Source organism: Petaurus breviceps, unplaced genomic scaffold, assembly GCF_028583685.1.
Source record: "Petaurus breviceps papuanus isolate PSGF00001 unplaced genomic scaffold, PetGlider_PUasm1.0 91041, whole genome shotgun sequence".
Taxonomy (NCBI): Eukaryota; Metazoa; Chordata; class Mammalia; order Diprotodontia; family Petauridae; genus Petaurus; species Petaurus breviceps.
The window spans coordinates 26,637,367-26,661,844 of NW_027187400.1; the positions used below are offsets into that span (position 1 = coordinate 26,637,367).

A 24,478-nucleotide genomic window follows, 5' to 3' on the forward strand; every position below is an offset into this window, starting at 1 on the left:
AAAAATTCAGGACAGACAGAGTAAAGGAGAAATTTTAAAATGACTGTGGTATTCAACTTGAGTAACTTAGCAAGAACTAGCACCTTTGACCGAAAGAAAGGAAGAGAAAGAAACCAGGAGGATTTCTTTGGAGTGGTATTGATGATGGTTAGGGGAGAATATGAGGAATTTATGATAACCAAGTGCATTTGGCAGATTTCAGGCTAGAATTTGGTTGAGAGATCAGAAAGAGTTGGAAAAAATGGGAGAGTCATCCATGCATTTAAACAGCATATTCACATCCTTTTTGCTTTTTGTACGTTTTCAGTAGCGTAGTTTAGAAATTACAAAATATGTGTTATCTCTGTTTGAAGTATTGTAGTACTACTTGTCTTTGGGGTTTGTTTTTTGTATGTGTGGTAGAGTCTACCATGGTTTATCAAAATCATATAGCCACGCATTACCTGCAAAGACCAGACATCCCACTGTAGGGGATAGAACTGAGGCCCACAAGTGACATTGGTCAGGTCTCTGCCAGTTCACAGAAGAGCCATGACTTACAGCCAGACCTTCTGGTGGAAGGCTCAGAAGTATTGCCGCAACTCTACACTGGCCATTCTTCACTCATATCAAGCTGTTATTAGATCTTCAGCGTCTCTTAGACACCATTTAATCCATACACCATCTATTCTCAACTCTTGTTTTGTAATTGACAAAACTGATTCCCAAGGAGGATAAAATCTTGCCCAGAATCAAACAACTAGCTATCTACAAACCTGAGTCCTTTCCACCACACAGAATGAAAAAAAAATGTATTAAGTCTGCATTATGTTCTAAGTGCAAAGGGTACACATACAAAGGGGTAACAGTTCTTTCCTGAAGGAGTCTAAATTCTTACTTATTTACTTAAAAATGTATTTAAATTTTTATTTAGCATTTTTTTTCACTAGTTCTTTGTAAAAAATTATTTTTTACATTCTTATATTGGAAAGTCAAATTTTCTGTGAGGGACATGATGGAATGTTCAGCATATTGACTACTTCTATCTGTCCTGGTACTTTCCAAAGTTCACCTAGTACATGGGTAATAGGCTACCACTTTCTAATGTCTTTTATGGCCTAAATATTTTGCTGTCCCATCAGTAAACCATGCATGTTTCTTTTGTTCTTCAGCTAATTCATCATATCTCTCATTCCTTTTTACCAAGGTTTATACCAACTGTTGCTTTGGTTCAGTGGGTGTATCATTTCCCTCAGTAGGTATGTGTGCTATAGATTCATGTAAAGCAAAAACTCTACTTTTGTCTGTTTTAGATCTGTTTTGAATGTACCATTTACATTTGATTATACTAGCCTCTTCTGCATGTCCAATTTTGTTGAAAGCTGGGATACTCATTACCCAGGTCATAATTGGGATTCCAGGCCTTAATATTACTTAATGGCCCAGAGTCAATTGTTCAGTCTCTACCGAATCCCAATATGTAACTAACAGCTGCTTTTCCAAAGGCGCACATTGAACGCCAGATGAAGAGAGTTTCTTAGACCAAAATCCGAAGGGTACATTTTGACTTTGCAGTTTTTGCCATAAACTCTAGTTTGCATATTCATTCTGTATAGTCACTTGTAATTCCACTGGGTCACTTTGCATAGGCCATAAATCTAGGGCCAACTGTATAGCAGCCTTGGCTTCTTCAAAAGCTTTACTCTGCTCAGGTCCCCAATCAAATCTCAAGAAAGCAGTAAACAATTCTCTCCTTGTTAATCTGTTCTGACTTTGTATCTGCTGGCTATTTTCTCTTGAGGAAATTTATTTCTTCTCCATTCCCCAGTCACCTAACTGTGAAGTCTCATCCAGCTCCTCTGAAAGAGGGTGACATATTTCCCCAATTAGTAGTCAGAAGTATGTGTTTATAAGCAGGAGAAGCAGTTCTCACTATTATATCTCTATGAGGGACTATTAGAGGAGTGGTATGGTAGCATTTGTATCTGTTGCCATTTTCATTACCTCGTCCTTTAACTTTCTCGTACAGTGTCTAAGCAAACACCAGGGTCTATCTCCACTATGCCACATAGAGTCAGTGGGATCCGGTTTGTTGCATCCCTTAGCAGCTAAAGCTAACAAATTAGTTCCAGTGTTATCTCTTTGAATATGGTAATCCCTAAAAGTTTGTTGTGCAAAGGGATTCTAATACTTATACATTTCAAACAATCTATGTTATCTACCCATATTTTTCTGACACCTCATCACTGTTTCTCACCATCCAAGATACTAATGATTCTCCCATTTTTTGGGTGAATCAACTTAATACATCTGTAACTTCCTGCTGAGTAAACTCCTCAGTTACTTAGGCCTTAATTACTCAGGCCTTCAACATTGCTTTCTTCATATTATTGGACATTTCTAGAAGCTTCCTCATATGAAAATGCTTCATTTTCCTCTCCTATTTCTTCCTCCCAAGTGTCTGGGTCCCAATCTGGCCCCACACATACAAAGTTTGTATGTACCTTCCTCTTGTTAACTCTTCTCTTCTTTTTCTAAGCAAAACTTACAACTGTCTTTTCTGCTACTACCTGATACTAGCTTGCTCTTCTAAAGGAAAATTCTGACACTGTTGCATAGAAAGCTTCTCATGCAAATCAGCTGACAACTTTTCCACCTGAACCTTTTCCTCCAGCAATTTAGCTCTACATTTACATATAATTTGATAACTTGTTAACAACACCCATCTCTTCTACATTCCCTTGCCATTTCTTTTCCCAGTTCTATTGATATTTCTTGCAAATATCTTTCTAAATCTATTAGTTTTCCCTTCTGTAGCCTTAGTTCCCAGTTTTCAGAGTCCTGTGCTTTTAACCCATTTTTTTCTCAGGGAGAAATAAGGTAAACTCTCCCATCCTGAGATACCCATTTCCTTTCCTAGAGCTTTCCTATCTCCAAGTAGAGGTTTTATGTTTTACATTCCCATCCTTGTTGCTAAATGTAACGCCAGTGCTATACCCCTAGCAGGTGCTATGAATATACATATGTATATATGTATTACCAGCATAAATTTGCAAAATATAATAAATTCTCTTCCTCAAAGGCAAAACCAAAATATTTATTTGGAACATCACTATGAGGATACCAGGAGGTAAGATTTAGCAAGGTACTTACCACTAATCCAGGGAGTGCTGACATCTTAAGCATTCTTTCCTTCAGGCCTCCCCACAAACAAGTTCCTCTTTGCAACTTCCTCCCTCTGCTCTGCCTCTCCTGCTCTGTTTCAGTCTCACTCCCTTTCTGTTGGACAAGCTCGTCCCATACACTGGGCTCCATGTGACTAAGGCTATATCACAGCTGTGAACTGGGCCAGAGCTCAAAGCAGGTCCTGTAGGCCTATTAATGGACGGGTAAGTTCTTCCTATTCCATTACCATTACACCCCCCCTGAAAGATTATACTCAGTTTTGCTGAGTAGGTGATTGATTCTTGGTTGTAATCCTAGGTCGTTTGCCCTTCAGAATATCATATTCCAAGCCTTCTGCTCCTTTAAAGTAGAAGCTGCTAAATCTTGTGTTATCCTGACTGTGGCTCCATGATACTTGAATTGTTTTTTTTTCTGACTGCTTGCAATATTTTCTTCTTGACCTGGGAGCTGTGGAATTTCACTATAACATTCTTTGGAGTTTTCATTTTGGGACATCCTCCTCACTCTGGGACTGCTACCTGGGACTGTGACCCAGAACCAAGTATGGGCAAAGTAACAAAGCCCTGCCTCAGTGATAGCAAAGAGACTCTGTAATCTCCTCCTGACCAAGTTGTTCAACCCCTAAGCATTTGTGGGCTGAAGCTCTGGAAGCAGCTGCTGCTGCTGCTGATTCAGCAACTCCCCAAGGCCTGTTCCTGGTTTGCTGGAATGGGGTCTGTGCTGGCGCAGCCTGCGCTAGACTGTGCTCCACTCTTACCCAGGTCTGACCTTTCCTGCCAACCTTCTAAGTTGTCTTTGGCTGGAAAATTATTTCGCCCCATCCTGTTGTGGGTTCTGCTACTCTAGGAATTGTTTCATGGTGTTATTTAAAGGTTTTTGGAGGGATTTTGGAGAGAGCTCAGATGAGTCACTGCCTTTTCTTGGCCAGGGTTGGATTTGAACTTGCTTCTTCCTGACTCCAGGCCTAGCCCTCTATTCACTATACCACCTAGCTGTCTGAAGCACTGGACTTGGATTTAGGAAGATCTGATTTCAGATCTGACCTCTGGTACTTACTAGCTGTAGGGCCTGGAGTCTAACTCTGACTCTAGAGTTCCTCATCTTCAGAGTGGGAATGATACTTCTAGTACTTAGCCTCTCAGGTGTTCCCTGGAAAGAAATAACTTTTTAAAATGAGAGACCTAGAGTATGTACTTGGGTTATATAGCTAACATCATAGTATATTGTATCCTTTACACCACTTAATGAATGCCCCTGACATATATCCTAAAGTTACTTCATTTACTGTTTATAAATTTTTCTCCTTTGTAATTTTTTTCTTTTCTGTTCACTTCATTTCAAAATGATTATTGACTATCCTTCACATGAAATCAGAGAACAGTTCCATCAACAAGTATTTTCTGAGCACCTAGTTCTGTGTACGTGACACATAGTAGTACTTGTAGTTATTTAACTGAATTCCTCTGCACTCGAGGTACATGTGGTATGGAGTATTATCTGTTCACCACTCTCTGGGGGATAGACTTGTTCTCTAGCAGTACATGGCACAGTTGAAACCTCTTTAGCACTTTAGAAACTATTAACAGTTAACAAGACTTAGAGTCATAAAACAGACATCATCTTTTCAATGAGGAGAGAACTAGACCCTTTGAGGAAGAAATAGCTACTTGTCCTCAGAGGGATAATGGAGTAGATCCATAAGGTCATCCAGTAAGAGTCAGAGAAATAAGAAATAAGTTCTTAAAATTAGTGGCTCCTTATTGAGGGACATATTTGGCCTATTTATCCATCTGATTACAACAGTAGAACATTTATGTTGTCTTTCTGAGCATGACATGCCTTAGCATAAGATGAAGAACTTTTCAGAACTTGTTGATACTGATGACTCACATGGGCACAAATTATATTGAAAGCAGAAACCCAGAAAATGTTAACTAAGTGAAGTGTTGCGCACGAAACCGAACACCTCAGGGAGTGAAAGTAACGTTTTCTTCATTACTTCCTGTGAATGACAGGAGATGCGGAAAAAAGGGCATGATCAGGAAAGTAAACACTTGGTTGAGAAGATATGAAAGAATTGGGAGTTTTGAATTTGGACAGTGACTTAAAATAGTGTATCAGAATGGCATTGTCTTAGCAATGATGGAATACATCTAGCAGGGACTAATAAGAATGCATTTGCCATCACCACCAAAGAATTTTTATTTGGCAACAATTGCTGTGAAAGCTAGAAGACAATTCAGTAGAAATTAGGTTTGTTCATATATCTCACACTAAATATCATTGTACCCTCCAATGAATAAATAATCTAGGTATTAAAAATCACAGCATTAATAAAAGTAATAAGTAGAAAACCAGAATAGAGACTTTCATAGATATGAGTTGGAGATGAATTGTTACTCAAACAAGTAATAGAGGAGATCGCAAAAGACAAAACAGATAATTGTTACATGAAATTTTTGCCAGAACAAAATCTATGTAGGTAAGATAAGAGAGGGAACTGTCCACTGGGAGCAAAAATCTCTGCATCAAACATCTTTGACAAAGGATTGGTTATCCAGGATACAGAGGGAACTAAGTTAACACATATCTAAGACTGTCTAATTAAGTAGTCAGAGTATACAAACGGTTCTCAAAAGAATGGAAAACTATTAAAAATTTTATGAAAGATTGTCCTAGATCACCAAGAAATGAGAAAAATTCAAATCAAAATAACCCTAATGTTTCACCTTATCCCTGGAAAATTCAAAAAGGTAACGAAAGATAGAAATAGTTAGAAATGGAATGAATGTGGAAAAACAGCCAGATTAATGCTCTATTGGTGGTGCTTTGCATAGGCTCAACTATTTAGAAAAGAAATAGAAACTTCCAAATATAATCTAAAGGACTTTTAACAGAAAAGGTCTGGAAACAATGTTGCTATTTATTTTAAGTAAGATATCTATGAATAGTATCTACAGAATAGAAAAAAGAGTAATAGTAATCTTCCAGAAATTCACAGAAGACGAAATTCAAGAAAGGCACTATATACGGTGTCATATGTTGATAAACAAACAAATAGGTGCACTTTATTTATTTAGAATTCTTACCCAGAGAAGGCAAATTTGATATGATAGAAGTTACTGAGCCTTGTTGATATAAAATCCAATGATATAGCTCTGGAAGGGTGTCACTAGCTCTTATTAAAAAAGGCTTGGCAAAGGAGATTATCAGGTGGCAAAGGTTGTTTGCAGAGTTGCACTCTGTATTAAGAATACATGTTCTTGAGGAAAGCCAGAAACTGGGGGTGGGGAAGGAAGGGAGGTGAGGAAAGAGTTCAGAAAATAGATCATAAGTCTGGCCCAGAAGCATGATGGGGGATTTCATTTATCTATAAATCTGTGGAAACTTTCTCCCTGCCAAAAGAAGCTTAGCTAACACTTTCTCAATTTGCCTTAGTAATAATTTAGCCCTTCAAAAGGTACAAAAAATCAGGGCAGCCAGGTAGCACAGCGAGTAAGAGCACCAGCCCCAGAGTTGGGATGACCTGGGATCAAATCCAGGCTCAGACACTTAGCACCCACCCAGAAACACCTGGCTGTGTAACCTTGAGAAAGTTACTTAACCCCAATTGCTTTAAAAAAAAAAAAAAAGGTAGAAAAAACCAAGGAAGGAAAACATCTGTTCTTGACCTTATTTAGCAACAACTTTGCTGTTGTTGAAATAATAGAAAGTGGGGAAAGTAACCATTCCACTGTAGAATTTGTGATGAAGGAGAAGAAAGATTGGCATATTCTGACATGGGGTTAAGATTTTGGAAGAGTAGATTTCAAATGGTTTAGAGTAAAAAAATTAGGATCGCATGGCCTAAAATTCTGGAAAGGAAATCAGCCTAGAAGAGATGTGAAACTCTCAAGAATAAAATTCTGAAGACATAAATAGAAACAGTTCTTATAAGAAGGAAAAAAGGGAGTCTTTCAAATAGACCATTGCAAACCATATCAAACTCACCCAGCACCTCAAAGACGTGTTTAAAAGAGGAATGGAAGGACAAGTAATGGAGGATGAAGAACAACAACAAAAAAAAGAGTGACTAGGTCCTGTTAAAATGCCAGAAATGTTCAACCTGGGTATGAGCTCAGCTTGGAGAGCAAAACTCAAAGCAAAAGGAACTTTTTGTGCTATCTTGAGGAAAAGCAAAGGACAGGATGTTTAAGAGGGATACAAAAGTGATCTGGGACATTGGAGAGAAGGTGCAATGCCTCCACTCTCTGGCAATAATGTTCTTTGCACCCCAGCTGGTAAGTGTTAGAGGCAAGATGTGAACCCAAGTTAAGTACTGCAATCATTCCACCACCAAATTTAAAATAGTGAAGAACTGCCTTATCTGGTTGTTGATCCACTGTCAATCAGTAAATGATTACTTAAGGTTCTACTGAGTCCCTAATGGCAGAGTCAGAAGTAGTAAGTGGTTGTTACGGAGAGGCAGCTTTTTGTTCAAAGGGAGAAAAAGTTCCATAAGGACTAGGCTCGGTCGTATGATGCACAATTGTTGCTTTATATAACCCTTTGCAACCTAAAAACTACAGAAGAAAGGAGTTCTGTGCCATTTATAGAGTAACTATGAATACAGGAACAAGGCAGAAGACAACAAAAAAAAAAACACCTCATGAAATAAATAAAATAACACCAGAAGGTTTACATACTTGGGGCTGTTACACAGAGTCCTTATACCTGTCACCCACTCAATGTACCAGGTGTAGTGAGCACACACAGACTTGGAATTACACCTTTACCTGACCTATCCACTCCCTGAAAAGAAGCAAGTGTCAGATTATTCAGTCTCTTGAAGCAGAGAGAGAACATTGGAAGGAGGAGTTAAGACATGAGTAAAAGCTAAGAACATCAGAGACTGCTAGAAAGAATAACATGATCCAGCAAAATCAGCTAGATGAGAAAAAAGGGGAAGGGACAGGAACCCAGTGAGGGCGTGTCCACTCTTTTTGAAAATTATTCTGACCAGGTACCCACAGGTCCCTTTGTTTTACTTCTTTTTTTTCCTCCCTCCCCCAATTAACAGACATTTATTTTCTTTCCTTCTCACTTCTACCACTCCTTTTGAAAAGGAAAAACAAAAGCCTTGTAACAGATTCCAGCATTTGCCATGTGCATAAATGTACATCACATTCTCCATAGCAAGTATATTACCTGTCTGTCAAGAGATATGTAGCATTCTTCATCATCTCTTCTGGAATCATGGCTGATGATTAAATTGATAAGGGTTTGTAAGTTTGTAAGCCTTTCAGAGTTGTTCCTCATTACAATGTCATTGTAATTGTATATATTGTTCCACTGCTTTTGGTCACTTCACTTTACATCAGTTCATATAAATTTCCCTAAAACGGTCCCTTTTGTTGTCTCTTACAACCCAATAGTATTAAATTACATTGACATACTATAATTTGTTCAACCATTTCTTAATTTTTGGTCGCCCCTTAATTTTTAGTTCTTTACTACCACCAAAAGAAGTGCTCTTTTTTTATCTGTTTGGTCATGATCTCTTCCCCTATCCATAGTTATGAAAATTATTTCCTTACTCTCCTATTTTGTTTTTGATGTGAATTTTATATTGAAGTCAAGTATATATTTGGAGCTTATCTTGTTAGGTCTAATACTGGTATTCTTCTTTTACTTTTTTTTTTGGAGGGGGGAAGTCAGGGCATTTGGGGTTAAGTGACTTGTCAAAGGTCACACAGCTAGTAAGTGTGTCAAGTGTCTGAGGCTGGATTTGAACTCAGGTCCTCCTGACTTCAGGGTTGGTGCTTTATTCACTACACCACCTAGCTGCCCCAATGTTAGCATTCTTTAATCAATAGCTTGCCTGTTTTCTTGCAGCCCTTGCAAAATATTTCATTTTTCACTGGGACAATTTGTGAAGCAGTAGAATTAGGGAAGGGAATGGTACTATCAAAGATCAAGGAGGGAAACCAGAGGCAAGTGTCTAGGAACATAAGAAGCTGGAAGACCAAAGGTTTAAAAAAGAATCCTGGAACAATATCCTACCGTACTCAGTAGTAGTTAAACCATCAGAGAAGATCATGAAGGCAGGAGGATAAATAAGTAAAACCAAAGGAAGTTCATGTGTATGTACAGTGTCATGTCCCTGCTCTAAAGAGCAGGGGTTCTTCAGTTTTTTGTTGTTGTTATGTACCTGCTCCTTTCACAGTCTGTTGAAACCTAGAGACCCCTTCAGAGAAGAGTGCTTTTAAATGCATAAACTCAAATAATAAAATTACAAAGGAAAGGGATTATGTTGAAATAGTTATCAAAATAGATTTTTTTTAAAAGTTCACAAATCCAGGTTAAGAACCCCTTTATAAAGCTAGAAAAAAATAATAACAGTTCATCTGGAATTAGAAAAGATCAAGTACCTTAATTGAAATAATGAAAAAAGTGGAAAAGAAGAATGCCAAGCAGTACCAGGTATCAAACTCTACTGCAAAGCAAATAATCATCAAAATGGTTTGGTACTGGTTGAGAAATAGAGAAGTCAAGCAGTATAACAATTTGTTATATAACATACAGAGCCAAATGAACACACAGTAACAATGTTTGATAAACCCAAAGACCTCAAATCCTGGGGTAAAGACATGATTTGACAATAACTTGGAAAAATTGGAAAGTAGTCTGGCAAAAATTAGGTATTGATCAACATCCAGGTGCCATAGTCACCGACTTACAGAGCATTGGGCCTGGAGTCAAGAAGGCCTGAGTTTGAATGTGGCAATGGCAAACCACTCCAGTATCTTTGCTAAGAAAACCCCAAGTGGGGTCACAAAGAGTCAGACCCAACTGCTACAACTCAGCAACAACAAACATCTCATAGCCCATACATCATGGCTCACTCAAATGGGTCTGTGACTTAGATACAGAAGGTTATTACATCATAAACAGAGTAAGAAGAGCTAAGGAAGAAATCAGGACCAAACAAGGGATGGAGAGAAATGCAAATTAAGGTGACTCTGAGGTTCTGCTTTACACCAGTCAAATTAGTAAAGTTGGCCAGAAATAAAAATTACAGATGTTGGTGGAGCAGCTGAAAAACAGGCATACTTTTTTTTTTGAGGGGGGGGGCAGGGCAATTGGCGTTAAGTGACTTGCCCAAAGTCATGATGAGGGATAGCTCCCTCTAGGTTCAGCAGGAATTCTGATCTTATCTAAGACCAGAAAACCTGCAATAGTGTCTGGAAAGAATTCAAGGTCTCAGGCTTAATTGGAGTGAGAGTTGTAGAAGTTTATTGATACACTTAGCCGGCAAGAGTCCTTTAGGGGACCTGCAAGTGAGAGAGGTACAGGCTTTTACTTTTAAAGGGTAGGTCTGGGGCGGCCAGGTAGCATAGCAAGTAAGAGCACCGGCTCCAGTGTTGAGAAGACCTGGAGATCGAATCCTGGGCTCAGACACTTAGCACCCACCCAGAAACACCTGGCCATTTAACCTTGAGCAAGTTACTTAACCCCAATTGCTTTTAAAAAAAAAATAGATAAATAAAGGGTAGGGCTGCCATTGTCAGGGCTGACCAGATGGAGGGAAGGGACCTCAGTGCATGGGGCCAGACTGGAGGAGACTTGAGGCAAGGACAAAGGAGTATTTGGGCCAGACATGGAGGAGACATGAAGAGATTAAGTAAGAACAAAGGAGTCACAAGAGGGGGAAGGGGGCTCTGCCCGAGCTTGGGAAAGGGATTTCACAGATTACAATTTCACAATACAAATTGCAGTTACAATTGTACAAACTGGTTTTACAAATTGGTTTAGACCCCAGGTACCCCATCATTCACACAGCTAGTTTTGTGTTAAGTGTTTGAGGCCGAATTTGAACTCAGGTCCTCCTGACTCCTTACTACCCCACCTAGCCACCCCTAGGCACACTTTTGTCCTGTTGGTGCACCTGTGAATTGATTGAGAATTCAGGAAAGCACTTTATGCCTCCAGAAGTCTGTAGCATTTCAATACCCAGCAATGCTACTATGAGACATGAAAGAAAGAGAAAAAATGTACCAAAAGCAAACAAACACACAAAAACTTAGCTCTATGTCCATCAGTTGGAGATTGGCTGAACAAATTATGGTATGTGAATATAATTCATTGTTATTGTGCTGTAGCTAAAAGGTGGATTTCAGGGAAATCTGGGAAGATCTGTGTGAACTGATAGAATACAGTAAGCTGAACCAGGAGAACAGTTTACACAGTAACAATAGCAATTATAAAGACAAACAACTCTGAAAGACTTGAGAACCTCTAATCAATGTAGTGACCAGCCAGGAGTCCAGAAGGCCTATAGTAAAGCATGCTGTCTACCTCCTGACTGAGAGAAAACAGGAAAGATTTAGGATGAAATGAAACATAAGTTTATGTTAGTTGCTATAGAGAACACTTTTGATAAAATATAAGTACTCATTTATATTAAAATAACTACAAATTATGGTTTTTGGTAATAAAGTATATTCTGAAACCAAAAACTAACACTGTTTACACTATAAAAGCTTTTCATTTGAACAGAACATAAAACAAGTATTCCACCTCTCCTTAGTCACTTGATGTAATTTTTTTAATGCTAGGCATAGCAGTAAGATGAGAAGAAAACTGAAGACAGTGAAGACCCCAAATTATGCTTATTTGTTGACAACATGGCTGTTTACTTAGAAAACTCCAAAGAATCAGCGCCCCCCACCCCCCAAATCTTCTAAATATTGTACTATATTTTCCAGGAGCAAATAATAGGGAAATCCTGTTGAAAGGTAGTAACTCAGCTAGCATTTATTGAGTAACTAATATGTGCCAGGCATTGTATTCTAAGCACTAGGATTTTAAGAAAGGCAAATGGCAGTCCTTGCCCTCAGGGAGCTCACATTCTAATGGAGGAGACTGCAAACAAATATGTGAAATTTAATAAACATTTATTTAGACCCTATTATGTTCTACAATCTGTGCTAAATACTAGGGATACCAATAGGAAAAAGAGACAATCCCTGTGGGCCAGGAGCTTACTAACTGATAAAACTAGGGGAGGGGGAAAAGAACCAGCACACCCAGTGTGAAGGAGGCTTGTTCAGTGGAATCAAACCAAGCCGAGCTGCTGATAGAGAATGGAGTGATCAGGAAGTTGTCAGCTCTATAAAAGAAGGTTCTTTTAGTGTTTTTTTTAAGTTTTCATTTTAACATACCCCCCCCTCCAATTCTGTAATCAGATGGGAGAGGCAACTGGGTGAGAGTTGAGATCGTGTAGAGTATACAGACCTTAGTCATTCTTCATACAAACAAGATATATACTAGATAAATTGGAGATAGTCTCAGGAGAGCATTAAAAAGTAGGAGAACTGGGGCGGCCAGGTAGCACAGTGAGTAAGAGCACCGGCCCCAGTGTCGGGATGACCTGGGCTTTTTGATTGAATCCCGGCTCAAACACTTAGCACCCACCCAGAAACACCTGGCCATGTAACCTTGAACAAGTGACTTAACCCCAATTGCTTAAAAAAAAAAAAAAGAATTAGGAGAACCAGGGGCAGCCAGGTGGCCATAGTAAGAGCGCCAGCCCAGGTGTCAGGAGACCTGGGATCAGTTCCGGCCTCAGATACTTAACACCTACACAAAATAACTGGCCTTGTAACCTTGAGCAAGTGACTTAACCCCAATTGCTTTAAAAAAAAAAAAAAAGAATTAGGAGAACCAGGAAAGACTTCTTGCAGAATATAGAACTTTAGCTGGTAAACTAGAGATGAGAGAGAACATTCCAGGCCTGGGGACAGACCCATGAGAATGCCTAGAGTTTGCATGGAGAGCATCCTTTGCATAGCACAGCAGGCAGATCATTGTCTCTAGATCATAAAATATGTGAAAAGCAGTAAGGTGTAAGAATGCTGGAAAGATAGGGACAGACCAGATTATGAAGAACTTTGAAGACTGAAAAGAGGATTTGAACCTCTCTTGCTATTTGGGAGTGATGAGAGGCTATCCAAGTAGGAGTGGGGCAGGGTGACCAGAGGTTAGACCAGATCAGTTTTGCTTTCTTTAAGCTTGAACTCTACATGAGTAGAAAGGGTAGTATATCACAATGGACAGAGAGTTTAGCTCAAAGTCAGGAAAACCGAAGTTCAGGTCTGCCTTTGACATATACCATCTTTGTGACGCTGGCAAATCACTTCACTTCTCTCTGGCAGCTAGCTCTAACTGGCATATCTGCATTAGGAGGAGTTTCCAAACTGAACATTTCCTATACCAATGAAAGCATTAAAATACTCCTTCTTCAACCCCACCTCACCAATAAAGAATGAGTAGAATTTTTCAGAGATTTTCTTAGTGGTTTTAGAAGAATAATGCCATAGCCAGAGTGAAGACAAAAAAGGTAGAAATGATAAGACACTCTTGTCTGAAGTGTTTGATTTGATTTCATGTTAGTCAGCTAACATTTATTAATTGCTTACTACATACCATACTTAGCACAGGCACTGTGCTAAGTTCTGGGGATATTAAAAAAAGGGAAACAATAGCCCCTCTCTTCAGAGACCTCACAGTTTAATGGAGGAGACAATATGCCAGCAAGAAACCAGTACACAGGATAAATTGAAGATAATGTCAGAAGGCACTAAGATTAAGAAGGAATTGAAAATTCTTCTTGAAAGAAGGTGAGACTTAGCTGAGATCTGAAGGAAGCCAGAAGACAGAGATGTGAAGATGGAGAGTTCTGTGTTTGGGCAATAATAGATGAAAATGCTAGGAGTGGGGAGGCGGAGTGCTGTGCATGAAGAACAGCAAGGATGTCAGTGTCTGGATCATAGAGCATGCGTGGAGGGCAGTAAGGTATGAGACTAGAAAAGTAGGAAGGGACCAGGTTATGAAGGGCTTTGAATTTCAAACTAAGGATTTTTGATCCTGAAATTGATGGAGATCCCCTAAAATTTATTGAATATGGCATTGATATGGTTATACCTGTGCTCTAAGAAGATCCATTTGACAGCTTAGTGGTGGATGAATTGGAATGAGGAAGATTTGAGAGGCAAGACTTGACCATTTATTAGATATGGGGGGTTAGAGATTGAGGAGCCAGGAATGACACCTAGATTGTAAACCTGAAAGATTGGGATGATGGAAGATTGGGATTTTATATACAAATCACAGCAGTGGGGAAGTTTAGAAGGGACAAGGGTTTTGGGGAAAACACGTTGAATTTCTAGGGGACATCCAATTTGAATTATCTAATACTCAATTGGAAATATGGGGATAGAGGGCAAAAGAAAGGTGAGGTCTGGACAAATAAATTTAAGAGTCATGTGTAAAGAGATGATATCTGAAGCCATGAAAGCTGATGTGATCTCCAAGTGAAATAGTATGAAAGGCCAGGAACAGAGCCTTGGGGAATGCCTACCTTCAGAGGTTGTAAAGTACATGAACATCCAATAAAGGTGAATAAGAAGGAAGAGATTGACAGACAAGAGGAAAACTAGGAAAGAGTGGTGCCCCTATTCTCTGGATAAGAGCATAACCAGGAAGAGAGTGTGATCCACAGTGTCAAAGGCTGTAGAAAGGTCAAGAAGGAGGAGGGCTGAGAACAGGCTATTGGATTTGGCAGTGAAGAGATTGTTAGTAACTTTGGAGAGATTGGTTTTGGTTGAATGATAAGATCAGAAGCCATACTGCAAAGAGTTAAGAAAGTTAGAGAAAAGGAATTGGAACCAGCTATTGTAGAGGCCTTTCTCAAGGTATTTAACCACAAAAGGAATGAGAGATACAGAATGATAGCTAGTGGGGATGGAAAGATTAAGTGAGGGTTTTTTGAGGATAATAGGCACATGGAAATATTTATAGACATTAGGGAAGCGACCAGTAGACAGACAACAATCGAATATTGATAATAAAATAGGGATAATAGAGGGGGTGCTGAGCTGGAAAAGATGGGATGGGATCACTTGTGCCCTCTCTTCAGAGAATCCACAGTCTAATGTGAGAGACAGTAAGCAAACAACTTTGTACAAAAGCAGTATACATAGGATAAGTTGAAGATAATATCAGAAGTCACTTCTCATTAAGAAGGACTTGATAGAGGAATTTGCCTTTCCAAGGAAAAGGCCACACCTCTTCATGTGAGACAGGCACAAAAGAAGAAATAGTTGCAGAAGCTATCTGGGGGATGTTGTTATTCAGTCATAACTAACTCTTTGCAACCCTGTGAACACCAATATTGTCCACTAGGTTTTCTTGACAATTTCCTTTCCCAATGGATTGATGCAAACAGAGGGATGAGAAATGAAGAGATGTCTGAGCTGGGCCCTCTTCTTAAAAAGACGTTTGAAGTTCAAGTCCCTACCCTCAGATCTGAAGGACTGTGGGTAATAATGAAGTGGAGTATAGAATGATGGGATTATCCCAATAATGATGGGCTTCCTGAGACATGGTGAAGTCAGAGAAGTCCCAAAGCAGTGCAGGCAGGTGAGAAATAATGTGACACGAAAAACAGGGGAGAAGAGGGAGTTCTTGGCAAATGGCCTCATTTTTTTTTCAGTGAAATAGGAGGCAAGGGTCTGTGTGATCAATTGGAAATAATATTGATAAAAGGCAGCTATAATGCAGTGATAAGAGCACTGGATTTGGGTTCAGAGAATTTAATTTTAATCCTCAATTCATGATCCTCAGTCACTTAGTAAAAACTTTGATTAATTGACTGATTGATGAAGCCAAGGATTGAATTTCCATGTCCTGCCTCTTTTCCACCCGTGAGAATTCACTCTTTATCCTATATATAGTCTCTTTTTGTATATTTGTTTGTTGTCTCACCCTTTAGATTGTGATCACTTTGAGGGCAGACACGGACTTTTATCTCCTTTTATATCCCAAGCAGTGCAGTGCCTAGTTAAAAAATGTTTTATCCATCTATTTGATTGTGTGATCTTGGAGAAGAAATTTCACCTTTCTGTGTCTTAGTTTCTTTATGTGTAAAAGGGAGATAAAATATCTGTAACCTACCTCATACATCTCTTGTGACGATTAAGTGAGATTATGACTAGAAAGTGCTTTGTCAACTATAAAGACCTATGTGAATATCTGTTATTATTTTTTTTTATTATGTAGGATCAGGCAGCATGTAGCTTCAAATCCCAAGGTAGATTGAGCTTTATTCTATAGTTATTAGGGAACAATCAGAATTTTTTAAGGGGTTTGTGTTGTGAAAGTGTTGGAGAGAGTTTAATTTGATGAAATCAATTTTTTTCATACATTTTATTTTGATACAAGGTACTTCTTGAGAAACAATATTCCCTCATAGTACATTCCCCTGAAAAAATTAGCCAAAACAATTAACTAGCTTGATTATTACTGAAAATTAATGTAATTTTCTTGTTTATCTTACCAGCTATTAAGAAAAAGGATATGGGGTGGCTAGGTGTCACAGTGAATAGAGCACCAGCCTTGGAGTCTGGAGGACCTGAGTTCAAATGTGGCCTCAGACATTTAACACTTACTAGCCATGTGACCTTGAGCAAGTCTCTTAACCCCAATTGCCCCTCCAAAAACAAGAGAGAGAAAGGATATGTAGTTTTACCTTTGAAAGTACTGATATCAACTTGAGTTCTCCTGTTCTTTTTTTTTTTTAAGTGTTGTTTTTACTTATCTTGTTGTAATCTTTGTGGATATTCTTATGGTTCTTTTATTCACTGTCTGTCTTTATAAGGTTCTTTCATGTTTGACTAGAGTCTTCATAATAATAATTCTTTGTAATATACTAATATATCATTACCTTCATATGCTAAAGTTTATTCAGCCATTCCCATCATTGGGCACATTATGTTTCCTTCTTTTACCATAAAAAATTCATGTATTTCTCCCAAAATATTTCATCTCTCTCTCACAATCTGAATATTGTTCTACGTACGATACCTTTCAGGAGGAAGTATGGCAGGGTAGAAATGTTGAAATCAGAAGACTTAGGTTCGGGCCTTGACTTTTATCACTTACTACCTGTGTTATCTTGTATACTAATTATTGCTAGCCATCATTTACATATGTATAAACATATATACTCCTGAAGAACCACTAGGTGGTGTGCAGTGAGTAGAGTGCTGGGCCGGGAGTCAGACTCATCTTCCTGAGTTCAAATCTGCCTCAGACTTTTACTAGCTGGGTGACATCAGACAAGTCACTTACCCTTGTTTGCCTCGGTTTCCTCATTTGTAAAAGTGAGCTGGTAAAAGAAATGGCAAACCACTCCAGTATCTTTGCCAAAAAAATCCGAGATGGGGTCAAGAAGAGTGGGACATGACTGAAAATGACTGAACAACAAAATACAGCTTTGAGCATATTTGTGTGTGTGTGTGTGTGTGTGTGTGTGTGTGCGCGCGTGCACATGCATGCATGAATACACAGCCATGCATATATCCGGTCTCCTCTTCAGTTTTCTTATTTATAAAGTGAGGATTTGATGCCCTATGAAGTTCCTGTTGTTAACCACCTTGGAATCACAGGGCATGAACAATTTGATAACTTACCTTTCCATAATACCAAATATTTTTCTAGGATGATTGAAACTCAGCCAGCAGTGAATTAGAATGCCTGGTTTCCTATAGCCCCTGTCATTGAATTTTGCCATCTCTTAAAATTTTTCCTAACAATGGGTATGACAGTGATACCTTTGAGTTGTTTGCATGTTTGATTATTGGTGATTTTGACATTTTTTTATGATAGCTGTTCATAGTTTGCAGTTCTTTTAAAAATTATTTATGTCCTTTAATTACATGTCTGTTAGGCAGATTTCTGTCAGTTCCATATAGATTTTGGATGTCAGACACATCAGGTATTCAATACAGAAATTTCCTCCTAATGCAGACTCTTTTTATTCTAGCTGCATTGATTTTATTTATGTAAAGGCTTTTTAATTTATAAAATAAAAACCATCTCTTTAAAAGAATACTGTCTACCCAATTGGTGCTTTAGGAGGATTAGCCTTAAAGTGGGTATACAGTATAGGTTGGCAGTGGGGGACTACAGATTCGAGTCTGTTGTTAGAGATCTCTTGTATGAGAGCCTAAATTGGGGTTCTGATTGTTGGAATGATAAGCAAGGCAGGGTTTGGAGAGACATTTTGAAAGAAAAATATGACTTTGTGACTGATTTAGTTTGGAAAAGTGAATAGAGGATGAACAGCACAGCATTATAGGTGAAAGTGAGTTTGAGCCCAGGTTTCTTGGAGAATTATACTACTATTAAAACAGTATCTGTGTTTGTGGTGAGTTCTTTGAGGTCCTTCCCTTTTATCCCACCCAGTGCTAAATACACAATTGGTATTCAGTTTAACCTTGATGATTTCAGAAGATAGTCAGTTTTGATGACATGGTTTAAATTGCCTTCAGACTAACTTTACCCCCCCTTTCAGGTTTTGCTCCCTTTCATAATTTTTCTTCCTTCAAATTTTTTTTTTCTGCAGCTTTATTGTGTTCTCTGCTCAGTGTAGGTGCCCTACCCTCCCTCCCAACTGAATATGAATTGTGTTGAAAGTGGAAGTAATTTCTAACTCTATAGGAAGTAGCCTGGACCTTCAAAACTCTGGAATAATGTTATTTGAGATTGGATCAGTTTTACAACCAAAGACTAAGCTTACTTTCTTAGTTCTAGGCTAGCTTAGTATGGATCTGTGGGATCTTGAATGAGCCAATAAATGAGAAAACATTAAGTACCCACTATGTGACTTGGCAGGGGGAATACAAATGCAAAAGAAAAGATATTTACTTTCCTCATGGTTCTTATGTTCTAATTAGAGACCTCACCTTGGGGAAAAGATGGTTAGGGACAGGTGTTTTGGCCTGGAAAGTCACAGGGGATGGTGTACTGAGTGGTAGGATTGACATTCTATATCCAGCTGCAAAAGTCATGTTATCTGATTATAGTTTTCAAAACCTGAGATGTAAAGTGGGTGTAGGGTGGGGGGTGGCCAGGGTGAGGAGCATGTTCCAGGGGAGTTCAGAGCCAGTTGGATGGGGGTGGGGGGTGGGGAGAAGCTTAGAATTAAAGGGCTAGGGATATAAAGGGGGGAGGAAAAAGTTCTTTCAAAGAGCTTAACATCTTTTTGGAGGTATATAAATATGTACAGAAATAAGTGGATACAAATTACAGAGAAAATTATTTCAACTGGGAAATCTCAGGAATAACTGAGGGAATTGGGAAAGACTGCCAGATTTGAGGAACTGTAGTTGGAGTTGGTTAGAAATGGTTTTCTTGCCGATCAGATTGGAGATGCACTGGTACTATTTTCTACTAGGCTAATATTGTGGAGTAAAGAAGGGAGGCAATCTTGTAGCTTCCTCATTTAGGGAAACTTCCACACTTCAAAGAGTAAATGAAGGCCCGTCACAAATTCAGGTGATCCTTTTTCCAAAGCACCTGTGGGGGCATGGAGCTTTTTTTCCTTCATTATATGGGGAAACTGAGGCTGAAGTGGCAAGAGTTATGGAGAGAACGGACCTCCACCCCAGTGCCACATTCTCTGGTAACTCCAGTTGATTCCCCATTTCTTACAGTATTTCCCTGAGACAAACTGCATCCAGGGTTAGCTTTCCCCTCCGGTGGTAAATTGGATTAGGATGGGGCTGGGGGATCCAGGCCACCTTTTGCAGGGAGCTGGTTGACTGTCTTGGAGCAGCCCAGCCCAGCCCAGCCCAGCCCTGCCCAGCCCTGCCCAGCCAAGATCACATGCTAAGCAGCCACTGCCGCCACCTCCAAGCCTCCTCCTCCCCTTTCCTCCTCTTCCTCCCTCCCCTTTGTAGTGTCAGAGCCCCCAGTGACAAGCGGGTTTGGTTTACCACTGCAGTGGCGGTGGCGGCGACGGCTGCTCCCCACCTCTGGAGACTTGTGTAGGGCACCTGGCTGGGCTTACCTGTGGATGGGGGGAGGGGGGTTTGGAGGGAGGGGTGCGGGCCTTCCTTCCTCTCTCCTGCCATCCCTCCCTCTCTTCCGTCCTCCCTCCTTTCCAACTGCTGCCTGCAAAAGATGGGAAGCACTCCGGGAGAAGTGCAGCCCTTGCTTGCCCCCTTTGCGAGGGAGAGAGGTCTGGGCTGCTCAGAGAAGGAGAGGGGGCACCCGAGGGCAGCCCCCAGGCCCTGCGGGGGAGCCCCAGGGCAGCTTCCCTGGGCTGAGTTCCTCTCTAGCTCTGGGGAGCCCAGCTGGAGGAAAAGTCCCCGGGCCACTGATCTGCGCGGACCTCCTGCTCCCTCTTCCTGGAAGAAGACCCCCTTCTCCATGGGAAGCAGTTCGCTTCCGCTTTGCTTTGATGAAACACGGAGAGCGTTTGTGCTGCCGGACCCCCCTCCTTCCCTCCCCCCCCCCCCTCTACCCGTGTCCCCTGGACGGACGGATTGTAGGGAGCTGCAGACACCCCAAGTTTCTTCCCGAAACGCCAATGCCTGACGTCGTTTGTGAGCCATTGCCGGTGTTGGGGCGAAGGCTTTCCTCATCTCTCTTCGGTGCTGTTTGGTCCCAATCCCTGGATCCCTGGAGGAGGGCCCCTGCTGTGACCGAGCTTCCCTAGCTAGCCGAAGCCTTTATTCATTGTATCGTGCTGAGTAAAAGGATTTTTGCTTTGCCGACGTCCTGTTTGATTTTTGTTGTTGCCTCTGTTTTTATTTAAAAATTTTTTTACATGCCATTTGTTTGTTTTCATGCAGAAACGCTTCATTAAAGGGCTCCGACAGTACGGCAAGAACTTCTTTAGGATCCGAAAGGAGCTGCTTCCCAATAAGGAAACGGTGAGTGAGTGCCAAGGGGTTCAGCGAGGGGGGGGCGCCTTGGGGGGAGTTTGGAGGTTCTGGGATTGGGTGAAGAGGCTTGGGGCTTGGCGTTCCGTGGAGCTGGGGGCGGGGTGGCTCGGCGCCCTAGACTGTGCCTCTCCTCTCCTGCTGCCTTTCACCCTTGGATCGGACTAACAGATTGTTTCCCTTAACCCTGGACTGTGTTTCAAGCCGGCCATCAGAAAAAGAGAGCTCTTGCTAGCACAATGATTCTCCTTTAAAAAAAAACAACTTTTAACTTTATATCATAAGCCTAGGCAGCAAGTGGCTTAATAAAACGAATCAATACTTATATCCTTGGAGAAAATAAAGTTATTTTGTAATCTTTGGGAAGGAGAGGGCTAGTGAGCGTTGTGGAATTCAGATCTAATTTTAAATAAAGTCGATGAGGTAGGATAATTCTCTTATATCACTGTTTAAATTTAGTAATTAGCAAAAGCCTAAAACAAAACCAAGCAAAATAGAATACAAAGGAAGCTCATAGTTATACAAATTATAAATACGTGTTCAGTTATGCTAGTTATTGCTGGTTTTTCTATGAAATGTTGCCCTGGTTTGGGGAGTTCTTTTAACTCTTTAGTATCCCTGCCTGGAAAGACCCTTCTTTCTATCAGATTTTGCCTTAGAATTTCACAAACCTGGGGATCCACCTTCCATTCCTGTCAAACATTGAGGTAGGAGGGCTTGTTGGGGAATAAAAATGTTCTGTACTTCTTCAAAGTGCAGTTACGTAAAGGAAATGCCAGGAGAAATCAAGCATTATTTTACACATCATTGCCTGCCCTCCCTCAAAGCTTGTGCAGGTGGTATCTTCTTATGGGTGAAGACTTTCTGTGCAACCCAGGATAGGGATATGGGGGCATAGCAAGATGAGCCTCCAATCTCTGCCTGGAGTCTCACTTTCTATATAGTATGTCAATGTCAAAATTACTAATGGCTTGATGGTTGGGGGGGGGGGTTGGTATGAGATTTTAGCCTTATGATAAGTTGATTGTTCTTAGATTTTTTTTGTATAGGTTTTGGTTTATTTAATTTCATTTCTCCTCCATCCTGCCACATATAATGGACCCTCTTTGGACAAATATAGAATCTATAGAGCAGGAGGGGACTTTAGGCATTATCTAGTTCAACCTCCTCATTTTATAGATTAGAAAAGTGAGGCTCAGAAAGTTGATTTACCCAGCTTATACAGGTAATAAATAGTAGAGCTAGGGCCCTTTTCTTTTTCCAGTACACTGCCCTATTGTCAAAACAGTAACCTCACATATGTGGCAGTATCAACAAAAGAACAAGGAGATAAATTCTAATTTTAGAATTTTTATGGAGATCATATGGTTGGTTCACTTATATTTTACAGATGAGCATACTGAGACCTAGAGAGGTTAACAACTTTTCCAGAGTTCTAGAACTATTTAGTGAAAGTCAAGATTATTGGATTTTGGAGTTTTTTTAGTTGTTGTTGTGTTTTGTTTTTTCCCCTTTTTTGGAGAGGGAAGGGCAGGGCAATTAGGTTAAGTGACTTGCCCAAGGTCACACAGCTGGTGTGTCAAGTGTCTTAAGACCAGATTTGAGCTCAGGTCCTCCTGTCTCTAGGGTCAGTACTCTAATTCACTGCGGCACCTAACCACTCCCACAGTCAAGATTATAACCGAGATCTCCCAATTCCCAGGAGGGGCTCTTTCCACCCTGCCAAATTACACTGAATATTGCTATTTTGTGTGTTTCTAAAGATACTTAGAAAAGAATGGTCCAGAAGGAAAGGGAAAAGGAAGGGAACAAGTATTTTTGTAGCACCTACTATGTGCTAGGCCCTATGCTAAGCACTTTCTATAAATATTCTCTCCTTTGATGCTCCAAACCTTTGATATAGAGGTAAAAAGAAGTTAAGTTATTTGCCCAGGGTCACACAGTTTGGTCTGAGGCCAGATTTGAACTCAAGTCTTCTTAACTCCAAGCTCAGCTCTATCCCCTGCATTCCTACCTGCCTCTGACCACATGTTCAGAAGAAGTGACAAAAGACTAGAATCGGAATCAGTGTCTGAGTCTGTGGCCCTAGCTCTCAGTCTGACGCTTCTTCCAGCCTAAAAGCCCTGTGACTTTGGGGCAAGTCATTTATCTTCTTTGTGCCTTCGTTTCCTTTTCTGTAAAGTGGAAACGAAGTGCTTTTCAAACGAAGTTTTTAAAAGGTAACCTAAAATCATAACACTGCTCAGGGCAGTGTCATCAATTTATTTTTCAAAATCTCGCCAGAACCGTTGAACTGCAGCAACTGTTCATGTGGAAGAGAATGTAAGATTTGGCCTTTCTGCCATTTCCAACTGTTTGGAGTTTGAAATAACTTAATAATGAGTGAATCAGAGTCTGCGTTTTTGAGATTAGCAATAGTACAAAGGAGGAGTGTCCATTAATGTACACTGGGGTCTGACTGAGGCCCGTGTTCTACTAGAAGAAGCTTTGCATTAGGAGCCTGAACAGCGTGCCATCTGGCCTGCTGACTCTGAGTAGGCCACTTAACCAAGCTGGGCTTCAGCTCCTCCTCTGTAAGAGAGGGCAACGTGGACCTTTGCTTTCTTATTTGGGTAAAGCTCATGGGAATGTGTAACCACCAAGATTCCCTTAGGGGTATCCCCCCTTCCCCCCCAATCTCCCAGGTCCATGTGCCTCTGCTGTACACAGTACACTTCTGAGTGGGTATCAGATCAGACGTAGCATGCACTCTATGCAGGCAAACTGTTACTTCTGAGTTTGAATTTGGGATACTGCATAGTGTAGAGAAAAAAAAGGCAAAGCATGCACAATGTGTTACAGAATATATAATATTAACTAAAATTTTAGTAATACGATCTAACAGCAATTTTAAGAACTGTTAATGTAGCCATTGGAAGCTGGTGTTACCTGCCTTGGTGTAAGTGGGATAATCTTTGACCTAGAAAAGTTTGCTTAATTTCACTTAGGATCATAGATTTAGAGCTTTAAAGGGCCTTAGAAGTCATATAGTACAAATCTTTCTCATTTTACAGATGGGGAAATTGAGGTATTCAGAGTGGTGAAGTGACTTATCTTAGGTCACGCAGTTATTAAGTAATAGGATTAGAATTTAAACCCAAGTCCTCTGACTCCAAATCCAGGGCACTTTCCACCGTGCCATACTTAATCTTTTGGCTTTTGACAGTCCCGTGCTCTTGACTGATGAATGACTTAATAAATAGCTCCCCCTTCCTCTCTCTCTTTCCCCACCCCCCTCTATTTTCATTTAGTCTTCCAGTGACTGAATGAGTACATGACAACAAGATTCATTACTGCAACCTGGCCTTTTAGTCTTTCTCAGCATCCTCCTTCTTAATGCAGAATTTAATAATTTTTGACCATTCCAGGTATTGCCTCAGTTTTCCTCATAAACCTTGATGTTTCCAATCTCTATAAGTAGAGTGTGGTTTTTGAAAAGGAGAAACAAAGATTAATTTGGAAGAGCTGTTTACAGTAAAAAAAAAAAAAAAAAGAAAAAAAAA

At 40.1% G+C, this 24,478-nt stretch overlaps 1 protein-coding gene across 9 annotated transcripts in view; it reads left to right on the forward strand.

Annotated features, from left to right (window-relative positions):
* The window catches only part of RERE (arginine-glutamic acid dipeptide repeats), a 466,101-nt gene that overhangs the window by 362,641 nt on the left and 78,982 nt on the right, over positions 1–24,478 (forward strand). For all 9 annotated transcript variants that reach the window (XM_069079575.1, XM_069079574.1, XM_069079576.1 and 6 more), the window contains one exon: positions 20,847–20,927. In XM_069079575.1, coding sequence (XP_068935676.1) covers positions 20,847–20,927 — 81 coding nt within the window. The remainder of the gene's footprint in view (positions 1–20,846; positions 20,928–24,478) is intronic.